Genomic DNA, 16,363 nt, shown 5'->3' on the forward strand with positions numbered 1-16,363 from the left:
TCTTTCCTGAAAATGAAATATATATATATATATATATATATATATATATATATATATATATATATATAACCTATGCAACGTAAGCATTTTCAGATGCATAAAAAGCAGGGAATCAATAAGAGCGTACCTCCAAGAAGAAGACATTTAAAAGTAGTAGTGAATAGACTTGCTCTCCAATCCCTATAACAACCCTGCAGATCAACTATGAACAGCTAAGTACTTGAGAACGGCGTATATACAGTGAGTGGTGATCAACAAAAATCATAGAATGAACAAAATCAGCACCCTCCAAGGCCAGTTGGTCTGCCTGAACGATTTGAAGTCTGCATCGAGGTATCCACTTTCACGGACCCAGATCTCTCTGCGGCCGCAAAACCATGCTCTCCAATGTCATTGTACCTGTAGTACATATATATATATATATATATATATATTATGAGATCAGCCAGTAGAGCAATATAAAGATATAACATGAATGAAATTCATGTATGAGTCGAGTAGAAAACTTAGGCTCTTATAAATAAAAAAAGCAGATGAAAGCATGATAGTTTAGGCACGGGGCGGAAGCATTGAGCTGGTATTTACAAACTAAATTTAATCTGAAAATAGCGAGCAAAATAAAAACTCAAAACTAGACTGGACGTACCACAGATTGCTCAGGATAAAGCTGAATAAATACAAAGGATAGAACCACATTATCTGCAAAGTGTATACTGATACAATTAATTCTCAAATGGAAGTGATTCTATCATTAGACTATAGTATGAATTAGAAAAAGAAATGTGCATATGTTCAGTAGTGTAAGCCAATATTTGCAGACTTACATTGAAGAGCTGTATGAGTTGGGCGCGTAAGAAGGAATAAAATGATAAAAGGCGGTCTGAAGGGCAGATTTCTTGGGAGTTTGATTGTGTGTTGCAGTGATCCGGTAATATCCAATGCAGCGTCGGAATGATCACCGAGTTCAGTACGAACATACTGCACAATTACACATTCAGAGATTTTCTACTAACAAATAATCGCTCAGATTAACTAGGCTTGTGATCGACTGTATGTATGAAGATGAAAACCTCTTTCCTTCTACAATTAGCTAGAATTTCAACGACCACACGGCTCAAATAAGCATGTAAGAATCCAAGGAAATATGATGACGAAATTAATAGATCACAAGTGTGTAACGACTAACAAGCATTCTTTCAGTATAGTTTATTGAATGAATAACGTCCATGTTAGAATCAAAGTAAGTAAAGAAAGGGAGAGAGATCGGAGACAAACCTTCCTAAGAAAATACAGCCATTTAAGAGGAAACATTGACCTGTTCGTATCAAAAGCTTCCTTGACCTGGAGATTTCGGAAGTTATATGATAATTACTTCGATCGAATCACAGACTTTCACAGACTTTCTGTGTTTGAAAGGAACCAAACGGAGAGAGAGAGAGAGAGACCTTAAGCATAGGATGAAGCCGCGATGGAGTAAACATGCTTCTCTGAAACCTTGAATCCAAAGCAGAGAAGCCTCCTTTGAATTCTCAATCAAAGCGCTGATCGTCGACTCTTTTTGACCTTCCACTTCCATCGTTTCTTCTTCGGAATTCAATTCTCTCCAGAATCGGTGAGGGAAAGGGAAGGGCCGCTGTGGGGCCCACGCTGAAACGCCACGTGGAATATTCCTCAATGACGGTGTCGTTTCACCTCGGGTGTCGTCGTTTTAAGCTGAATCGCGAACTTAGAACGTGAAAGAGAAAAATAGGAAGAGCGCGATGGCAAAGGAAGCGATGAAAGAGGCGTGCAAGAAGGAGGCCTGTGACATTCAAGCTTGTCTTTCCAAGAACAACTTTCTTTCTCAAAGGTACGTCTCTCTCTCTCGATTCTTTTTTTTTTTTTTTCTGATTCAATGAATTTGAATCAGAATTTGGTTGGGTTGGGTTGGGTTCAGGTGCGTAAGTGTGATCGAGAAGCTTCAGAATTGCTGCCAAAACTGCGATTACAAGTCCACGCACTGCGCTTCTGTGACTTCTCTTCTCAACCAAATTTCCAAGCCCAGGCGATAGAATTTCATTTCATTTCTTTCTTGTCATGTATTTGTTTTTCGCATCAAGTCTAGAATAATAAAAAGAAGAGGGAAAGCAAGGAATTCGGAATCCATTCATACTCTTTATTATTCATGTGTTTTGACTTTTGCAGCATGTTCTTTTTATTTTCTTACCATCTGATTCAGGGCTAATTACAAAACACAATTCCAACTACAAGTCTTGCGTTTAAACAAATCAAGGCACTGGAAATAACTGGGGAACCAAAAATCCCACACATTGTTATAAATACAAAGGTCTCAAAGAGTTTTGCTTTCGATTCTCGAAATTAAATCATTTTGGTAAAAGCCTAGAGACCCAGCTTGGAGAGAAGCTCCCTCCACCTTGGCGTTTCCTCGTCAAAAATATATGTCAGCGGAGAAACCAAAACCCCGCTTCCTCCGATCTGCACAAATGTATCAGAAGAGCAAACGATATTTACAAAACTAAAACCAGGGCATGTGAAACCAACATTCCAGATTTGCTGAACATAAATTATGAACATGTTCAATGTTGCACAGACTCACCGCTCGCAGTTGTTGCACAGACTTGTAGAGCGCTTTTTTGGGCACGCAAATGACAATGGCGTAGTAATCAGGTGAAACTTTGCCGTCGCGTTTACAAAAAACGGGGCTTATAGTAGGACCCTGCAAAGATTGATTGACCGTGTCACTGAAAAAAAATGAAATAAAAAACTTAAAATTGTGGCGTCGCTTGTTCTAAAATCTGACCTGTAATCCAGATAAGGAAGGCTGACTCAGCACTCTCTCCGCCACTTCTTCGATACTATTTCCTCTCATGTTTGCTACCACCTGCGACCAAAAATGCGGCGATTCATTAAAATTCCAAAACTCGGGCGTAAAAAGAAAATAAATATATATATATATATATGTATATATGTATATATAAGCACACCGTGAATTGACCGACTGCCCTAAGATGGGCCTCCAATCTTTCAAGTATCTCGTGTGTCGTATCGAGTACGCCTTTCCTCTCCATCAACGACTTTCGGCTTGCAATAAGAACAGCCTGAATAACACATTTCCCATATACATTTATTTATAAGAAAATGAATAAGCCATTTTATAAGGTAAACGAACGAGCGCTGGACAAATAACTCTTACTTGGCTTTCTAGTACAGTACCGCCTTCGATTTCTTTCAAGTTGTTTTCTCTCAAGGTTGTCCCGCTACTCACAAGGTCCAAAATGGCATCAGCTATCCCCATCTAGAAAGAAAGAAAGAAAAAGCATTTAAAAACAGGACATGCCAAATTAACATTGTAAAATAAGAAAATAATTCCTAGTAATAAAAGAGTAGTCCATTATCATATGCTTGCAAAGTACTAGATTTCAAATTTGATTCCGAGATTATATATACTTACCGCGGGAGCTGCCTCGAGGGCTCCGTCGGCGGTAGAGAAAGTCACGTGCTTGAGCCCGGCCTCTTTCATAAATTTAGGACCCAACTGCAAAAGAAAAGAGCAAATGTGGCTCAACTTGAGATGATAAAAAGCAATCAGTTTCGGAGGAAACGAAAGATGTTGGGCATACATAAGTGAAGCCCGTGGCAACACGAAGAGGTCTATCTTCGGTCCATTGGGTCATTTGGGCGAGCTCCCTCATCGAGTTTATGTTTTCGAAAATGCCATATTTGGGAATCTGAACAAAACCAATCAACATTTCAAGTGGTTTATCATCACGAGAAGAAACAAACCACATCAAGATACGAATGAAAAGAACGGCTCACCGCAATGGACAAACGGCAATCGCCGTATTCAAGGGCATCGTGAACAATGATAAGATCCTCATTCCCCTACAAAAGCAAATGTATTTATCCTTCAGATTCAAATGAACTACCTAGAAATTCCTTTTCTCTTTTATTTTTTATTTTCTTTCAGAAACTAATGTTTAAGTAAAATCAGTACCTGACCATACTCTGTAAAGGTATCGAGACCAACAATGCCAAGGTCTAAGTCTCCAGTCAACATTTTCCTCAAAATATCCTTAGGCCTTTGATACCACACTTCCAAGTTCGAAATCTGCCCAGAACCACACACAAATTTGTTCATATTCACATATAAATAGTAATTCAAAGCTATAAATAAAAAAAGTACCTGGGGAATCTCAGCAACGTACTGCCGAGGATTAACTTGCTTCACGGCCAGTTGACAGTCCTACACATATACAGATGTGAATTCTCAGCCAAGAGTTGAGAGAGCAAACTGCAAAGTAAGTACTGTTCGGAATTGAAGGTCGTGAATGGAAACCTTGAGAAGGTCGTGAGTATCGGCGGCCATTCGACCTTTGCTGGGGAGACCAAAGCGAATCTCATGGCGGTCGGTGGCTCTGCCGTTGACCACTGACACTTGCGACTGAGTCGCAGAGCACTTGACCGGAGACCAAGAAGCCTTGTTGAGCTTCACGGAGACGCGAATTGACGAAGAAAAGAAGGCCAGAGACGGAGGCTGAGTCGAAGTGGAAGGGCATTTCGGTAATGTTGGCACCACGGACATGGCTGCGATCACAGTAACCCTAACAAGCTTGCTCTCAAATCTCTAGACTCTCAAGTCTGCGTGCGTGAGAGAGAGAGAGAGAGAGAGAGTTTGGTCTCTGGATATTCCGACGCACAAATACAAAATACCTGGCTTCTTGTTGTACCACTTTGAAATTATTTCTATTTTCTTTCCAATAATTAAAAAAAAAAAAAAAAGTGACAGCTAGGAAAACGAATCAATACTAAAATGTAAAATGTTTGGAAAATACTTCTTAAAGTACTAATTCAATTATTTTTAAAGTACCTCTTTTGCAAAACTATTTTTAAAATACTTTTATTATTCCCAAAAATGTCTTCAAAAGGTAAACAGTGTTTTCACTCTTTTTTTTTTTTTATTCCTAATTAAATTATTATGACGATCCTTTGCAATATTTTAAAGTATTAGAAATCTAGTTAATTCAAACATTATATTATTATATTTCAATTGGAAAGATAATCGTATTTAAAACTTAAGAGGAGTGGACAGAGTGGAGTGGGTGGGAAGAGTAGACTTAAGGGATCGCAAATGGAAATCATTAAATTACACAGCAATTGCGAAACGACAACTGAAACATGGTCGCTTTAAGTAGACATGAAGCCAAATGTATTCTTTGTACAACATTGGCTTCTTACTTCTTTGGAGTTACAAGTTCAGGGAACTGCAATGACAGTCAAAGAAAGGAGTAAGATAAACGACAAAGCCTATACAGGAAGCAAAAAGACTAGTGAAATGCCATCACAAGACCAAGCCCTCCGTTTCCAACGATTTGGTGTACTCGCGGAACTGCAGCAAAAAATCCGCACATTTTTTTATCAGTCTAACTCTAAAAATACACACCAAAACAAAATCCGGGTATTCAATAAATACTTTAAGAAAAATACCTGTTTGACAATGGCCTCGCATTTCGAACGCAGCATTTGTTGCTTGGCCGCACTGGATTCTTTCACTGACGTAGTCCTTGACGTTATAGCGTCCACCTAAATCGATTTTATTCGATCCAATTCCACCTTATACTAATTAATATTGCCGCTTTACTAAGATATGGAAACAGGATGAGCTATGAAAGAAAAACACACCTCTCCCACTACGGTTTCCACATTCTTCTGTCTTGCTTCCAATTCTTGCCTCCGAGATTCAACGTTGAGTTTCACTCGGTTTACTTCTTTTGCAGCTTCGTCGCACTTGGCATCTCTCTCTTTCTCTGACTGCCTCTTTAGTTCCTCTAAATTTTCCACTGAGAAAAACGGAATCAAGGGTTCAGATGCTTTAGTTTTAAGTCTATTTACTGATTGGGTAAAAACGATAGTGTATATCACAACTCACAAGACCTCCATAAACTAGAAGCATGCAAAGGGGAATCAATACCTTTCCCTTGTCGCTCCAACAACTTAGCCTCGAGCGACTTCTCAATCACTCCATCATCGCTAAGCTTTGCTTTCAAGGCCTTGTAATCTTTATCGACAGATTTAGCAGAGTTTACCTGTATGCATACACTATAAACCTTAGATACGCGTAGCAAATTAAACCCTTATGCAATAGTGGAACTTCAGTGTATAGCATAGCATTAGCTCGGGATATAGTTGCGTATCTAATATATAGAATGATAATGAAATCTGAATACCAGTAGCACATAAGCGATATTTATGGTTTCATGTAAAACCAATCAAGGCAGCCAAGAAAAGAAACTGTAAGACTATATATGTCAATATTTTATGGCATAGAACACAACAAAATCAATCCAGACGCAGCCAGATAGTTAACACACCTGTTCTTGAATTGCTTGCATCTGAGAAAAGTGCTTCGTCATTTTCTTATGTACCTGAGAAATATCAGAGAGAAACTACGAATCAAACCATTTATCTTTTTCAGATCTTTCCAGACTAAGACATAGTTCATGTACCAGAAGGAAGTGAAAATAAAAACACGAGTGCAATCAATCTTATATCCTTTCATCTTATGGACTGAGAAAAAATGTTTTACGATTGTACCTTGGTATACACTTCGGCAGTGGCAGTCTTCTCCTGAAAAGATTGCATTGCCAATCTCTCCGCATTCTTTGCCTCCTCAAGTGCTAATTTCTTCTCCTCTAAAGCTCTCTGAAACGGTAAAGATTTTAGTTAATATGTATAGTATTTAAACAAAAGATAGATGGAACATTTCTACACACACACCATTAATTTGTATATTTTGATATATCTATATGGGACTACAAATCATAACATCTGAAACACCACTAAATTTAGTAAACTTGTAGCCAGTTAAATTATTCATGTTTAGAGAGTGCATCTGAAAAAAATTTATATAAAAAAAAATTAACACCATAATTAGTCTTTAAAAATTGCAAAAGAGACTTGCCTGTAGTTTCTCTGGCGATTGAACAATTCTCGAACGCAAGTTTGCGTTTTCTTGAACACTTTGCACCAGCGCGAATTCAGCACTAGATATCTAGAGAAACAGGAGGTAAAAAGCATCAGATAAAATGTTCAAAAAAGCAACTTATGGCTCAAACCCCACAAACAAGTCAACCAACTCTGTATGAGTAAAGCATTAGTTCTTTAATGGAATTCCCAGGCACCACCAGTTGCACATACCTAATTTATGTCATTATAACAAAAGTATTGAGCAGCTACAGAGACTCAAATGCTTAACAGTTTGAATTGCAACGTCAACAACCTTACCTTTTCGTCCATTTCGCCGGTCTTTTCCTTCAACTTCCGTAAAGAAACTCTCAAGGCCGCCTGTTGATTATTGAGACTTGCGATGGTTTGATGCAATTCTTTAACCTTTGCTTCTTCTTCTTGGATAAAGGGTAACTCCCTTTCTCTCGCCTCGTTGATTTTTTCCAGCTCCGCATTCAACTACAATACTGAAAGCCATCAAGAACCCATTTTTTCTTATTTTTTTTATATCTTTCTTTCCTAGGGCATAATACCTCGGATATCTTGTCCCCCCATTCTTTACGTTGCTCCTCGAGAAGTGTCAGCTCATTTATTATCGGGGATAGAAGCTCCATTTTAGACGATCTGGCATGGAACAGAAGCAATAAAACAAACGAAGCACATAACAAAGTCAGAACAGATTTATTCAGACCATTTGTGTCTCTCTTTCTATGCAAAGCCTTGTATTTCCTTTGCATAAAGCGTTTGCTACATAAGAAATTATTTAGACCATTCTATAAGTACGATGAACAAACTATAAACAATGAAATCATTGACGTCTATATAATAGAACGGAGGCACATCTAATGGTAGTACTTGATGATATAAATTAAAAATTTATCGTCATAAGGTGCGGTTAGAAGGATTAACAACTTACTTGTAGAGGAAAAAGTTGAGAAGCGCACTGATAAAAAATTCAGTCCTCTCGGAATCCGGTTTTATAAGATCTTTGAGAGTAAACCTTTTTGGGCAGTTCAAGGAAGCCACAGCTTCCTTTATCTTGACGTACAACTTCATGATCCTAACCGAGTCTACATGAAGATCCGGGTTTTCAAGCTGCTCCAAAGCAGAAAACTCAATCTGCTCATTATCTTCCCTGTTTCACTCAAATAATTTAACATCAAATACCATCCAAACAAAAGTCTTAACAACAAACTTCCCATCAATTTTCTTCTCTCGAGACATTTCGGAGAAAATTTCAACAGTTTTACTCGACAAAATTTAGTAAACAATTGTATCTCGGATCAGTGGTAGGTGGATTTGCTAGGTTGGAGGACACGACTTCAATGTCCTGACATTTCTACCACTATCGTTTGGTTCTCTGATATGTTTGGTTTTGCTATTCTTATTCAATTGAGACGAATTTAACAAAGTACACGGCAATTGGACAGAAACCAAAGCGTGAATTCACTGTTTTTTTTTTCCTATCTCTTTTGCTCAAATAACAACAGCTAAAAATGAAGCCAGAGCAAAGGAAATCTAGGGTTTTGGAAGTACTCGTTAATGAAGCCAAGGCAGATCAATATCCGAGTGTAGAGATCGGAAATAAACTCGGAATTAGGCCTGAGAAGATCGTGCTCGGACACGGCGGCGATCTGAGCTTCGGCGAGGATATTGAAAATCTCGGAGCGACCAAGCCTCGGATACTCGAACTTAGACATCATGTATCTCCTACGAAATATCGGAGCTCTCGATTACCGGTCTTTGCCTCTTTGGCATCAACAATTTCGTCGTTCGGATCAAATAAATGTAGCTCTCTAAAGTGAATTAGTGTTTTTAAAATTTGAAGGGATAAAAAGGAGGGAATCGTTCGGGAATTATTTATTTATTTATAAATAGAATACTATATATGGTCATCCCAACGGGTACGGGTTTTAGCGGGTACACCATTACCATATCCGTACCCGCCAAAAAAAATACCCGTTAGCCCATACCCGTTAATCCGTCTATTTAAACGGGGCGGGTAACGGGTATAACCGTTAGGTGACGGATGCCAAAAATATGCACCCGTTAACACGCTTTTTTTAATAATAAAAAAAATTGACTCATATTATAAAAAAAAATTGTCACTGCTACATATGTTATATAGTAGTATAAAAGCTGAAATTATATGTGTGAGAGTACATATAAGTTATATCAAAATTCTAGGGTTTTTTTAATGTTTACGGGTCGGGTTAACGGGTTGGGTATGTTATTTCCGCCACCCGACCCGTACCCGCTAAAAATGATAACGGGTATTACCCGTTAACCCATTTGAGCGGGTATCACACCCGACCCGTTTAGCTCGGATACCCGACGGGTTAACGGGTTTCGGATTAAACTGTCATTCGTAATGGTCATATCATATGTGTGACCCTAATTTCATAAGTCATAACCATAGACTATAAGTAAGATACATTAAGAATAAGGGTGCTCTTTCCCGCCCGTCGGAAGATTTTAGGGAAGCCCCGTTTTAGTTTCAAAAATAAAATAAAAAAGATAAAATAACCTTAAAGCTATCCGAGAGAATAAGTCTCGACATATTCAGAATCCGACTATTACGTAGAGTGCTTAAGCCGTTATAAATCTCGTATGAAAGTTTCAATATCGCAATTCATATTGTAATAGAAAGAATCATAGATATTTTCACGTGTTACCCCTAACAACTAGGGACAAAGTCAAGAATTTAAACTAAAGTGGGCTAATATACAAACAAAACAAAAAAAGTTGAGACTGATTTGAAATTTTTAGAGTAAAAGAATATGAAAAATTGGGCGAAAAGTGAAAAAATAAAATAAAAATAAAAAAATTGAAGAGAATTTATAGTCCACACTAGACAAGGACCGGCTTCATATTAACATCAGAGTAATCTTGGGTAACGGTACTTAATGGAAGTTCCACTTTCTAGTGACCGAAAATTACAGTTCTTAACGGAAATAATGCTTCCGGCCATTAAGGACTGAAATTTTCGTCAAATCGGACATAAGCTTCTTTTATGGTGATTTTGACACTGTTATTGAAATAAATAACATAAAACGAGGAAAATAGTCAACTTAAACGTTTGACATTGCTAAATAGTCAACGTTTGATAAATTTTATGTGAATGAGCAATGCTATTTGGCACTACTCACTACTTTGAATTATCCACTCAACTGTTGACACGTGGACAAATCTGTCCACGTGTCAACACTTGAGTGGGTAGTTCAAAGTAGTGAGTAGTGATGTAAAGCATTTCAGCAACTTTCAGACGTAAATGTTAGATAAATAGCCAATGTTTAACTTATAAACTAGACACATTGCTCTAATAAATAGCCAACGTTTATATTAGGTAAGTAGCCAATATTTGGGGGAATAATTGTCAATGATAAAAAAAAATACAGTAATGTGTTCTTTCAGGTAATAGCCAACGTTTTAAAAAAAAAACATTGCCATTTACCTAAGATAAATAGCCAATGATAAAAAAGTGAGGGCAACATTTGCTAAGATAATAACACATTGCTAAACTAATTATATTTTTTTTTATCATTCGGGGGGATAATAGCCAATGATAATATATATCTATATATCTTTCTATATATATATATATATATATATATATATATATATATAGTTATAAACTAGTTCTTAGAAATGTGTTTTTTTTACTGGAAAATTCGTTATTTTTTTTTTTGTCCAAAACGATCTGCTCGCGACTTATTTTCCAAAGGGCATGTATGCGAAGTTTTTCTAAAACCCAAAAACTATGCATAAAATTGTTGAGCTAAAATAGTGTTTTAAAACCCCAATAGTATACTCATTTGGTTGAGAAAAAAAAAGAGAATAAAATTAACGGAAAATATCAAATTTATCATTTGTGTTTTATCAAACACCTTGTTTGTTTTTAGAAATATCAAAAGTATTTTTTTAAGATTTATAATAATATCAATTATATACCTTAAAACAAATTTACCTATTAAAATCATCTCTTCATGTACTATTTTTTTTTAATATTTTATATCCTATTTTTCTTTTTTATTAATATTAATATTAACATAAAAGTGGGGGCATTTTGGCCTTTTCAAAAAATTAAATATGAAAATGTAGACACAAATATTATAAAAAAGAGGATTTTAAAAACTGTGAGAATAAACGCGACATTCCGATAAAACACAAGTGATGAATATATATTTTTCCTAAAATTAACTCCAATGCGAATAGGAGTATCAAATGTTTAGCAAACTCTTGATAGGTTACGTTTAGAACTTTATATGAAAGAACATTTAGTTGCATATGTATAGTAGTTTATAGTGCCAATTCATCATATTATTATGAAAAATAGTCGAATTAAACCACCTAAACGTTGAAATTGTAATATAGCCAACGTTTCGTCCAAATTTTCACTCTAGCAAAAAATGACGACATGTCTTAATTATGTAAGATGTTAATTACTATAATATCCTCTATTATAATTTGCTTACAAAACTTGTAGCCCAAGTTTGATCAACCAAAATTTTCGAAGTTAATACACGTGTATATATTTAGAATTTTTAAAAAAATTATATATTTGGCAAAGTTAGTTATAAAACGTATATTTCTTTCTAATTTTTTGTTAATCTCCGCTGCTTTGTTAATTTCTGCTAATTATGGTAAATTTACATATGTGTAGGTAAAACCGATCAATGCCCACCAGTTGAAGTTATCGATGGTGTTATCAATTGATATGTATTTCATTTCCTTTAATATGCATTTAATACGTTGTTATTCACAAGCCGATCAAATTTTCAATACAAAATTTCGAAGTTAATACACATGTATATATTTAGAATTTAAAAAAAAAATTATATATTTGGCAAAGTTGATTATTGAGCGTATATTTCTTTCTAATTTTTTGTTAATCTCCGCTGCTTTGTTAATTTCTATTAATTATGGTAAATTTACATATGTTCAAGAGGTAGAGCCGATCAATGCCCACCAGGTTGAAGTTGTCGATGGTGTTATCAATTGATATTTATTTCATTTCCTCTAATACACATTTAATACGGTGTTATTCACAAGCCGATCAAATTTGCAATACGCATTTATTTAGTTGAATTCTACAATCAATTAATATTTATTTCCTTTCTTATTACATTAACGATGGATTAATTTATGTTAATTTCCGTTTATTTTACGCACGATAAACTTCAGCTGGCTGAAACGTTGGCTAGTATTTGGTTTCTATGATTTATGTTACATAAGGGTATTTTCGATATTTTCTAACCGTTTATTTATATAAATTACTAGATTGCAAAATTTAACAAACGTTGACTATATCATTAAAACCATGTTTGAAATTGGCTACGTTGCTAGATTACCCAATTATTATTATTATAGTGGGTGTAAAGTGGTAAATTAATGTTGGTATAATTTTGTTTGGAAACATATATCAAATTTTAGCAATTATTTTAAGACTAAGAAGAGTTTCAATTTAATTTTTTTATAAAAAATTATTAGTAATTCAATTAAGAAAACCAAAAAGAGCGTACTCAGAGGCGAGCGAGTGTAAATTGACTAATAGAGTTTGGACAATTTGGGTATATATAATTTGCGAAAAAATAGAAAAAAAAAATGGATATATATATATTTTTTAATAAAACTGGGGCAATGGGTCCCACCACACTGAATTCGTTGTTTTTTAATATAGCTTTAAATTCCAGTTTAAAAACAAGTTAGCAATCATTGGGGGGGTTTGTTTTCTTTACTCGCTCTAAAAACTCTCGTACAAAAAAAAAAAAAGAAGGAAAAACACACCCACGCACAGTAAGCAGGTATAGGAAGAAGAAGAAGAAGAAGAAGAAGAAGGAAAAAGAGGGATTTAAATTAAAAATAAAAGTAAAGGTAAGATATGCAGAGAGTAGGAGCGAATTATTAAGAAGTATGATGGAGGAGAGCAACGAAAATCTGTACAACTTTCTGGTCGTCGCCAACAATGCCAGCCCTAAGACTCGCGAAGCCTTCCACCGCATTCTTACATCATGTAATTACAGAGGTTAGCTTTTCATCTCTCTACATATATACAAACGCTTAACTAGTTTTTTTTTTTTTTTCCTCATCAAATACATTCTTGAATCTTTGAAATTCTTTTTGAATTAGTGTTTCCTTGCTTTTCTATTCAAGTTCATCGTTCTCTCAGCTATCGATTAAAATAGTTAGTTTTTTTTTTATTTTAATAAAATAGTTAGTTTATACTTTATACTATCGGCTGTTTTTTTAATGTTTATGGCAAAGTAAGAATCAGGTATTGTGTACTTGAAGTTTGACTTCTTGTTCGCTTTCTTTATTCTCATAAATAATGCATAAAATAATGGCAGTTTTCGTTTTCAAAATTATCTCCCATCGCGTTCGTCTGGTTTTAGTATAGACTCGTAGATTCCAGAAAAAGAATCGGGAATCTTTTTGCCTAAATCTTCGGGAAAAAGAATGAATAAAGAAGTTGAGTTATGATTTTGTTGAATACAGTGACGGTGTGCGAAGCATATGCGGAGGCTATGGAGCTTCTCCAGAAAAAGGAACAGATATTCAACATCGCGGTGATCGGCGTCAACGATCCCGACAGAGAAACTTTTGAGTTCCTCAGATACGTCACGTCGGGGTTGACTCTCCCGGCCATCGGTACGTAGTTGAATTCGAATGTGAATGAATGAATTTGAGTGCGTTGACTTATTGACTTGTGTGTCTTTGGCAGTCGTATCGAAGGACTCGAGTCCAAGAAGCGTTTGTTTGGCGATTGACAGCGGTTGCTGCAACTACCTCTCGCCCGAAGCCTTCCGCGAGTCGGCGATCACCATGTGGCAACACGTGGTTCGCCACGTCATCAAGTTCCCGCCACGTCATCATTCCATGGACACCGGCACCGCCGATAGTAGCGGAGAAGTGGTGGTGGTCGAGGATATTGATCAGCCGTCGTCGTCGACCAGCCAACCCAAGAAACGGCGCGTCGTTTGGTCAGACGAGCTTTGCGACGACTTCCAAAAAGCGGTTGATCAGTTAGGGTTTCAGAGTACGGACATCTATTTCTTCTCCCTTTTTTTTTTGTTATACTTAAAAAAAATAAATGTTTTTTCATTTTTTATTTATTTTTATATCTCAGAAGCTGTACCAAAGAAGATTTTGGAAATTATGATTCGGAAACACCCGTATCTTAGCCGAGAAAATATCGCGAGTCATCTCCAGGTACGTGGATATTTGTTTTTAAATTCGATTGTTGAGACTATTAATCATTAATATTATTTTTTATCATATAAAAAATTTGAAGAAGATATTATTCGATATCTTTTTTTTTTTTTTTAAGTTGGACTTGGACTAGCTAGGAAAGTATATACGGAATAAAATAGTAAGACGTAATGAGAAAGAAAGAGATTGGTTATTTGGTGATTGAAATTATATGGTGACACAGAAGTACAGAGAGCAGAAAAGCAAAGGGCAAAGAGCGATGAGCAGGCAATTATGTGGTGTTGCGAGCAATGGCGATCAAATGGCGATCCAAATAAGGGAGACACGTCAGACTGATCAGAACGTGGAATATCAAGGCCAAGGCCTCTTCGGTGGTTACCACGCGCTCTTGAATTCTATCCGCCCCCCAATTAAACATTGGGAATGGGATATTGATCTTTTGAAGAGTATTTTGGCTGATGATCCTCAGCTTCTTCAAATTCCCGATCACCCACACCACGATTTCGCGCAAAATCAAATTCTCCAGGTTTTTTTATTTTTTTTTTATTTTTTATTCCCTTTTACATTATATTTAATATTTCATTTTGTTTCTATTATACATTGTAACCTTGTGACTTCGTTTTTTCTTTGTTTATTTTTGTAGTGATCATCTTCCTTTTCCTTTTCCTCGGCTGAGAACTGCAAAAAGTTTTTCTTAGGTTTTTTTGGTTTGCGTTTGTCCAAATTATTTATTGCGAGTGAATTTGTTCATCTATTTTTTTGGCCCATCTTAACTGTATATTATATGGGTATTGAGGTTACGATTTTTGTTTTCTTTTCTTGTTTTGGCATGCCAACGTACGATTGAGTGAAAGTAACGACAAAACACGTCAATGGCACAGCGAATTATATTTCTTAATTTGTTCTTGTATTATTTGCTTTAATTTATAACCAGTCCGGCCTGTAATTATTGGAACATTAGCTCTGTTTGAGGCTTAGTCGTTGTTCACAATAGTCTATTACTTATGGTTGTGTCGTTTTACTTTACTCATTTTCTTTTGTATGCAAAACGATAAGTCGTTTTGATTAGTCATTTTCTTATTATTTATATAAGCGGATTAATCTGTAATGATTCAATACAATGCAATATTCATATTTGGCTCTCGACTCATTCTAAGAGAGATTTTCCAAATTCGTTTCTTCTTTGTATCTAAACCTAGAATTACAATAGTAAGCAGTAGTGCTTGGTACCAAAAGAAAATATTTGGATCATTCTAACAACAAAGTGAAAAATAATAAGCGGCATAGCGACGGTGTGGTTAGGCGGCTCTAGGTTGCTAAGAGAATGAAAATGGGAAATAGATTATAAATTTGACAAATAGATTAGAGTATTTTGGTATTAATTGTAATGGTACATATTATTATTCATGTCTATTTTCCAATATATTGACTATTTACATCTAAAAATTAAATATCCTTATTTTTATTAAATTTGTTCGAAGTTATTATTATAATGTTTATGCAGTTCTTATATATATATATATATATATATATATATATATATATATATATATATATATAAATGTTGGTTTTTGTCAGCTTTCCATGCTTTTTGCTGTTGTCAATTTTGTATGTTTATTCTAAATCAATGTTCGATGGTTTTTGTCAGCTTAATCACGGGAAACCAGCAAAATATACAGAGAACCGTAAAAAACTTATATAAAAAATCATCAAAATTTAAGTAAAACCTTAATTTTATGAGTAAAATAAATTAAGGATTAGACTTGTTTTTCATTGAAATTTAGTATTTTTCTTTAAAAGTACTCATTTTAATCGAAATAATTCTGTTTTTTTTTTTTTTCTAATGATACCCAAAATTTATGTTTGTAAATAGTTGTACTAAAATATGTAATGGTGTATAATTACAGCTCAATACATGAACAAACATTTCTCATAAAATAAACTACCTTTGAAAAAATAAATCAAGCTAATAGTTTTTTTTTTTTTTTTTTTTGGTAAACTAGCAACGTATCCATTTTGAAACATGGTTTTTGGAATCTAGTCAACGTTTGGTCAATTTTGCAATCTAGCCATTTACTGAAATTTACGGATATAAAATACCTAATTTACCATTTTTCTTATACTTACTTGATCAAAGCACTAGCCCACGTTT

General features: G+C 35.2%; 5 protein-coding genes across 5 annotated transcripts; 2 read left to right on the forward strand and 3 right to left on the reverse strand.

Annotated features, from left to right (window-relative positions):
• Positions 1–112: 112 nt before the first annotated feature.
• LOC149382701 (protein EI24 homolog) lies at positions 113–1,599 on the reverse strand. Its single transcript, XM_089601525.1, has 6 exons — positions 1,446–1,599; positions 1,276–1,341; positions 825–978; positions 647–699; positions 286–399; positions 113–191 (listed from the first exon to the last, which is right to left on the reverse strand). Exons 1-6 carry the CDS (start codon positions 1,574–1,576, stop codon positions 113–115), a joined length of 597 nt encoding a protein of 198 aa, XP_089457651.1. The 5' UTR covers positions 1,577–1,599.
• Positions 1,600–1,738: 139 nt separating this feature from the next.
• LOC149382702 (Cox19 family protein (CHCH motif)) lies at positions 1,739–2,168 on the forward strand. Its single transcript, XM_089630814.1, has 2 exons — positions 1,739–1,849; positions 1,937–2,168. Exons 1-2 carry the CDS (start codon positions 1,761–1,763, stop codon positions 2,049–2,051), a joined length of 204 nt encoding a protein of 67 aa, XP_089486940.1. The 5' UTR covers positions 1,739–1,760; the 3' UTR covers positions 2,052–2,168.
• ATP-PRT2 (ATP phosphoribosyl transferase 2) lies at positions 2,123–4,698 on the reverse strand. Its single transcript, XM_089630813.1, has 11 exons — positions 4,337–4,698; positions 4,184–4,243; positions 3,995–4,108; positions 3,817–3,882; positions 3,621–3,728; positions 3,452–3,535; positions 3,194–3,295; positions 2,985–3,098; positions 2,801–2,881; positions 2,597–2,716; positions 2,123–2,475 (listed from the first exon to the last, which is right to left on the reverse strand). Exons 1-11 carry the CDS (start codon positions 4,580–4,582, stop codon positions 2,380–2,382), a joined length of 1,191 nt encoding a protein of 396 aa, XP_089486939.1. The 5' UTR covers positions 4,583–4,698; the 3' UTR covers positions 2,123–2,379.
• A 318-nt stretch (positions 4,699–5,016) lies between these two features.
• LOC149382704 (kinetochore protein) lies at positions 5,017–8,808 on the reverse strand. Its single transcript, XM_089629840.1, has 11 exons — positions 8,539–8,808; positions 7,919–8,137; positions 7,536–7,626; positions 7,282–7,461; positions 6,959–7,048; positions 6,592–6,699; positions 6,369–6,422; positions 5,969–6,083; positions 5,680–5,837; positions 5,485–5,580; positions 5,017–5,386 (listed from the first exon to the last, which is right to left on the reverse strand). The coding sequence occupies exons 1-11, from the start codon at positions 8,703–8,705 to the stop codon at positions 5,339–5,341; spliced, it is 1,326 nt and encodes a 441-aa protein (XP_089485966.1). The 5' UTR covers positions 8,706–8,808; the 3' UTR covers positions 5,017–5,338.
• A 4,110-nt stretch (positions 8,809–12,918) lies between these two features.
• LOC149382705 (putative two-component response regulator-like APRR4) lies at positions 12,919–15,913 on the forward strand. Its single transcript, XM_089601527.1, has 6 exons — positions 12,919–13,027; positions 13,498–13,650; positions 13,724–14,038; positions 14,129–14,211; positions 14,435–14,737; positions 15,860–15,913. Exons 1-6 carry the CDS (start codon positions 12,919–12,921, stop codon positions 15,911–15,913), a joined length of 1,017 nt encoding a protein of 338 aa, XP_089457653.1.
• Positions 15,914–16,363: the final 450 nt, after the last annotated feature.

Source organism: Urtica dioica, chromosome 11 (genome assembly GCF_054948205.1).
Source record: "Urtica dioica subsp. dioica isolate 48M chromosome 11, U.dioica_male_clone48M_v1_H2, whole genome shotgun sequence".
Lineage (NCBI taxonomy): Eukaryota > Viridiplantae > Streptophyta > Magnoliopsida > Rosales > Urticaceae > Urtica > Urtica dioica.

Bases quoted from the DNA above. Each gene is read 5' to 3' on its own strand.
- LOC149382701 (XM_089601525.1), bottom strand. From the start codon at position 1,576: ATGGAAGTGGAAGGTCAAAAAGAGTCGACGATCAGCGCTTTGATTGAG. The intron at 979-1,275 runs GTTTGTCTCCGA...GTAATTGTGCAG, and splicing joins GGCTGTATTTTCTTAGGAAG to TATGTTCGTACTGAACTCGG. The intron at 192-285 runs GTGCTGATTTTG...GTTGATCTGCAG, and splicing joins AGACCAACTGGCCTTGGAGG to GGTTGTTATAGGGATTGGAG.
- LOC149382702 (XM_089630814.1), top strand. From the start codon at position 1,761: ATGGCAAAGGAAGCGATGAAAGAGGCGTGCAAGAAGGAGGCCTGTGAC. The intron at 1,850-1,936 runs GTACGTCTCTCT...GGTTGGGTTCAG, and splicing joins AACAACTTTCTTTCTCAAAG to GTGCGTAAGTGTGATCGAGA.
- ATP-PRT2 (XM_089630813.1), bottom strand. From the start codon at position 4,582: ATGTCCGTGGTGCCAACATTACCGAAATGCCCTTCCACTTCGACTCAG. The intron at 4,244-4,336 runs GTTTCCATTCAC...GTATATGTGTAG, and splicing joins ATACTCACGACCTTCTCAAG to GACTGTCAACTGGCCGTGAA. The intron at 3,729-3,816 runs GTGAGCCGTTCT...GGTTTTGTTCAG, and splicing joins ATTGCCGTTTGTCCATTGCG to ATTCCCAAATATGGCATTTT.
- LOC149382704 (XM_089629840.1), bottom strand. From the start codon at position 8,705: ATGATGTCTAAGTTCGAGTATCCGAGGCTTGGTCGCTCCGAGATTTTC. The intron at 7,627-7,918 runs GTAAGTTGTTAA...GTTCCATGCCAG, and splicing joins CTCAACTTTTTCCTCTACAA to ATCGTCTAAAATGGAGCTTC. The intron at 6,423-6,591 runs GTACAATCGTAA...GATATTTCTCAG, and splicing joins CTGCCGAAGTGTATACCAAG to GTACATAAGAAAATGACGAA.
- LOC149382705 (XM_089601527.1), top strand. From the start codon at position 12,919: ATGGAGGAGAGCAACGAAAATCTGTACAACTTTCTGGTCGTCGCCAAC. The intron at 13,651-13,723 runs GTACGTAGTTGA...TGTCTTTGGCAG, and splicing joins GTTGACTCTCCCGGCCATCG to TCGTATCGAAGGACTCGAGT. The intron at 14,738-15,859 runs GTTTTTTTATTT...GGTTTTTGTCAG, and splicing joins CGCAAAATCAAATTCTCCAG to CTTAATCACGGGAAACCAGC.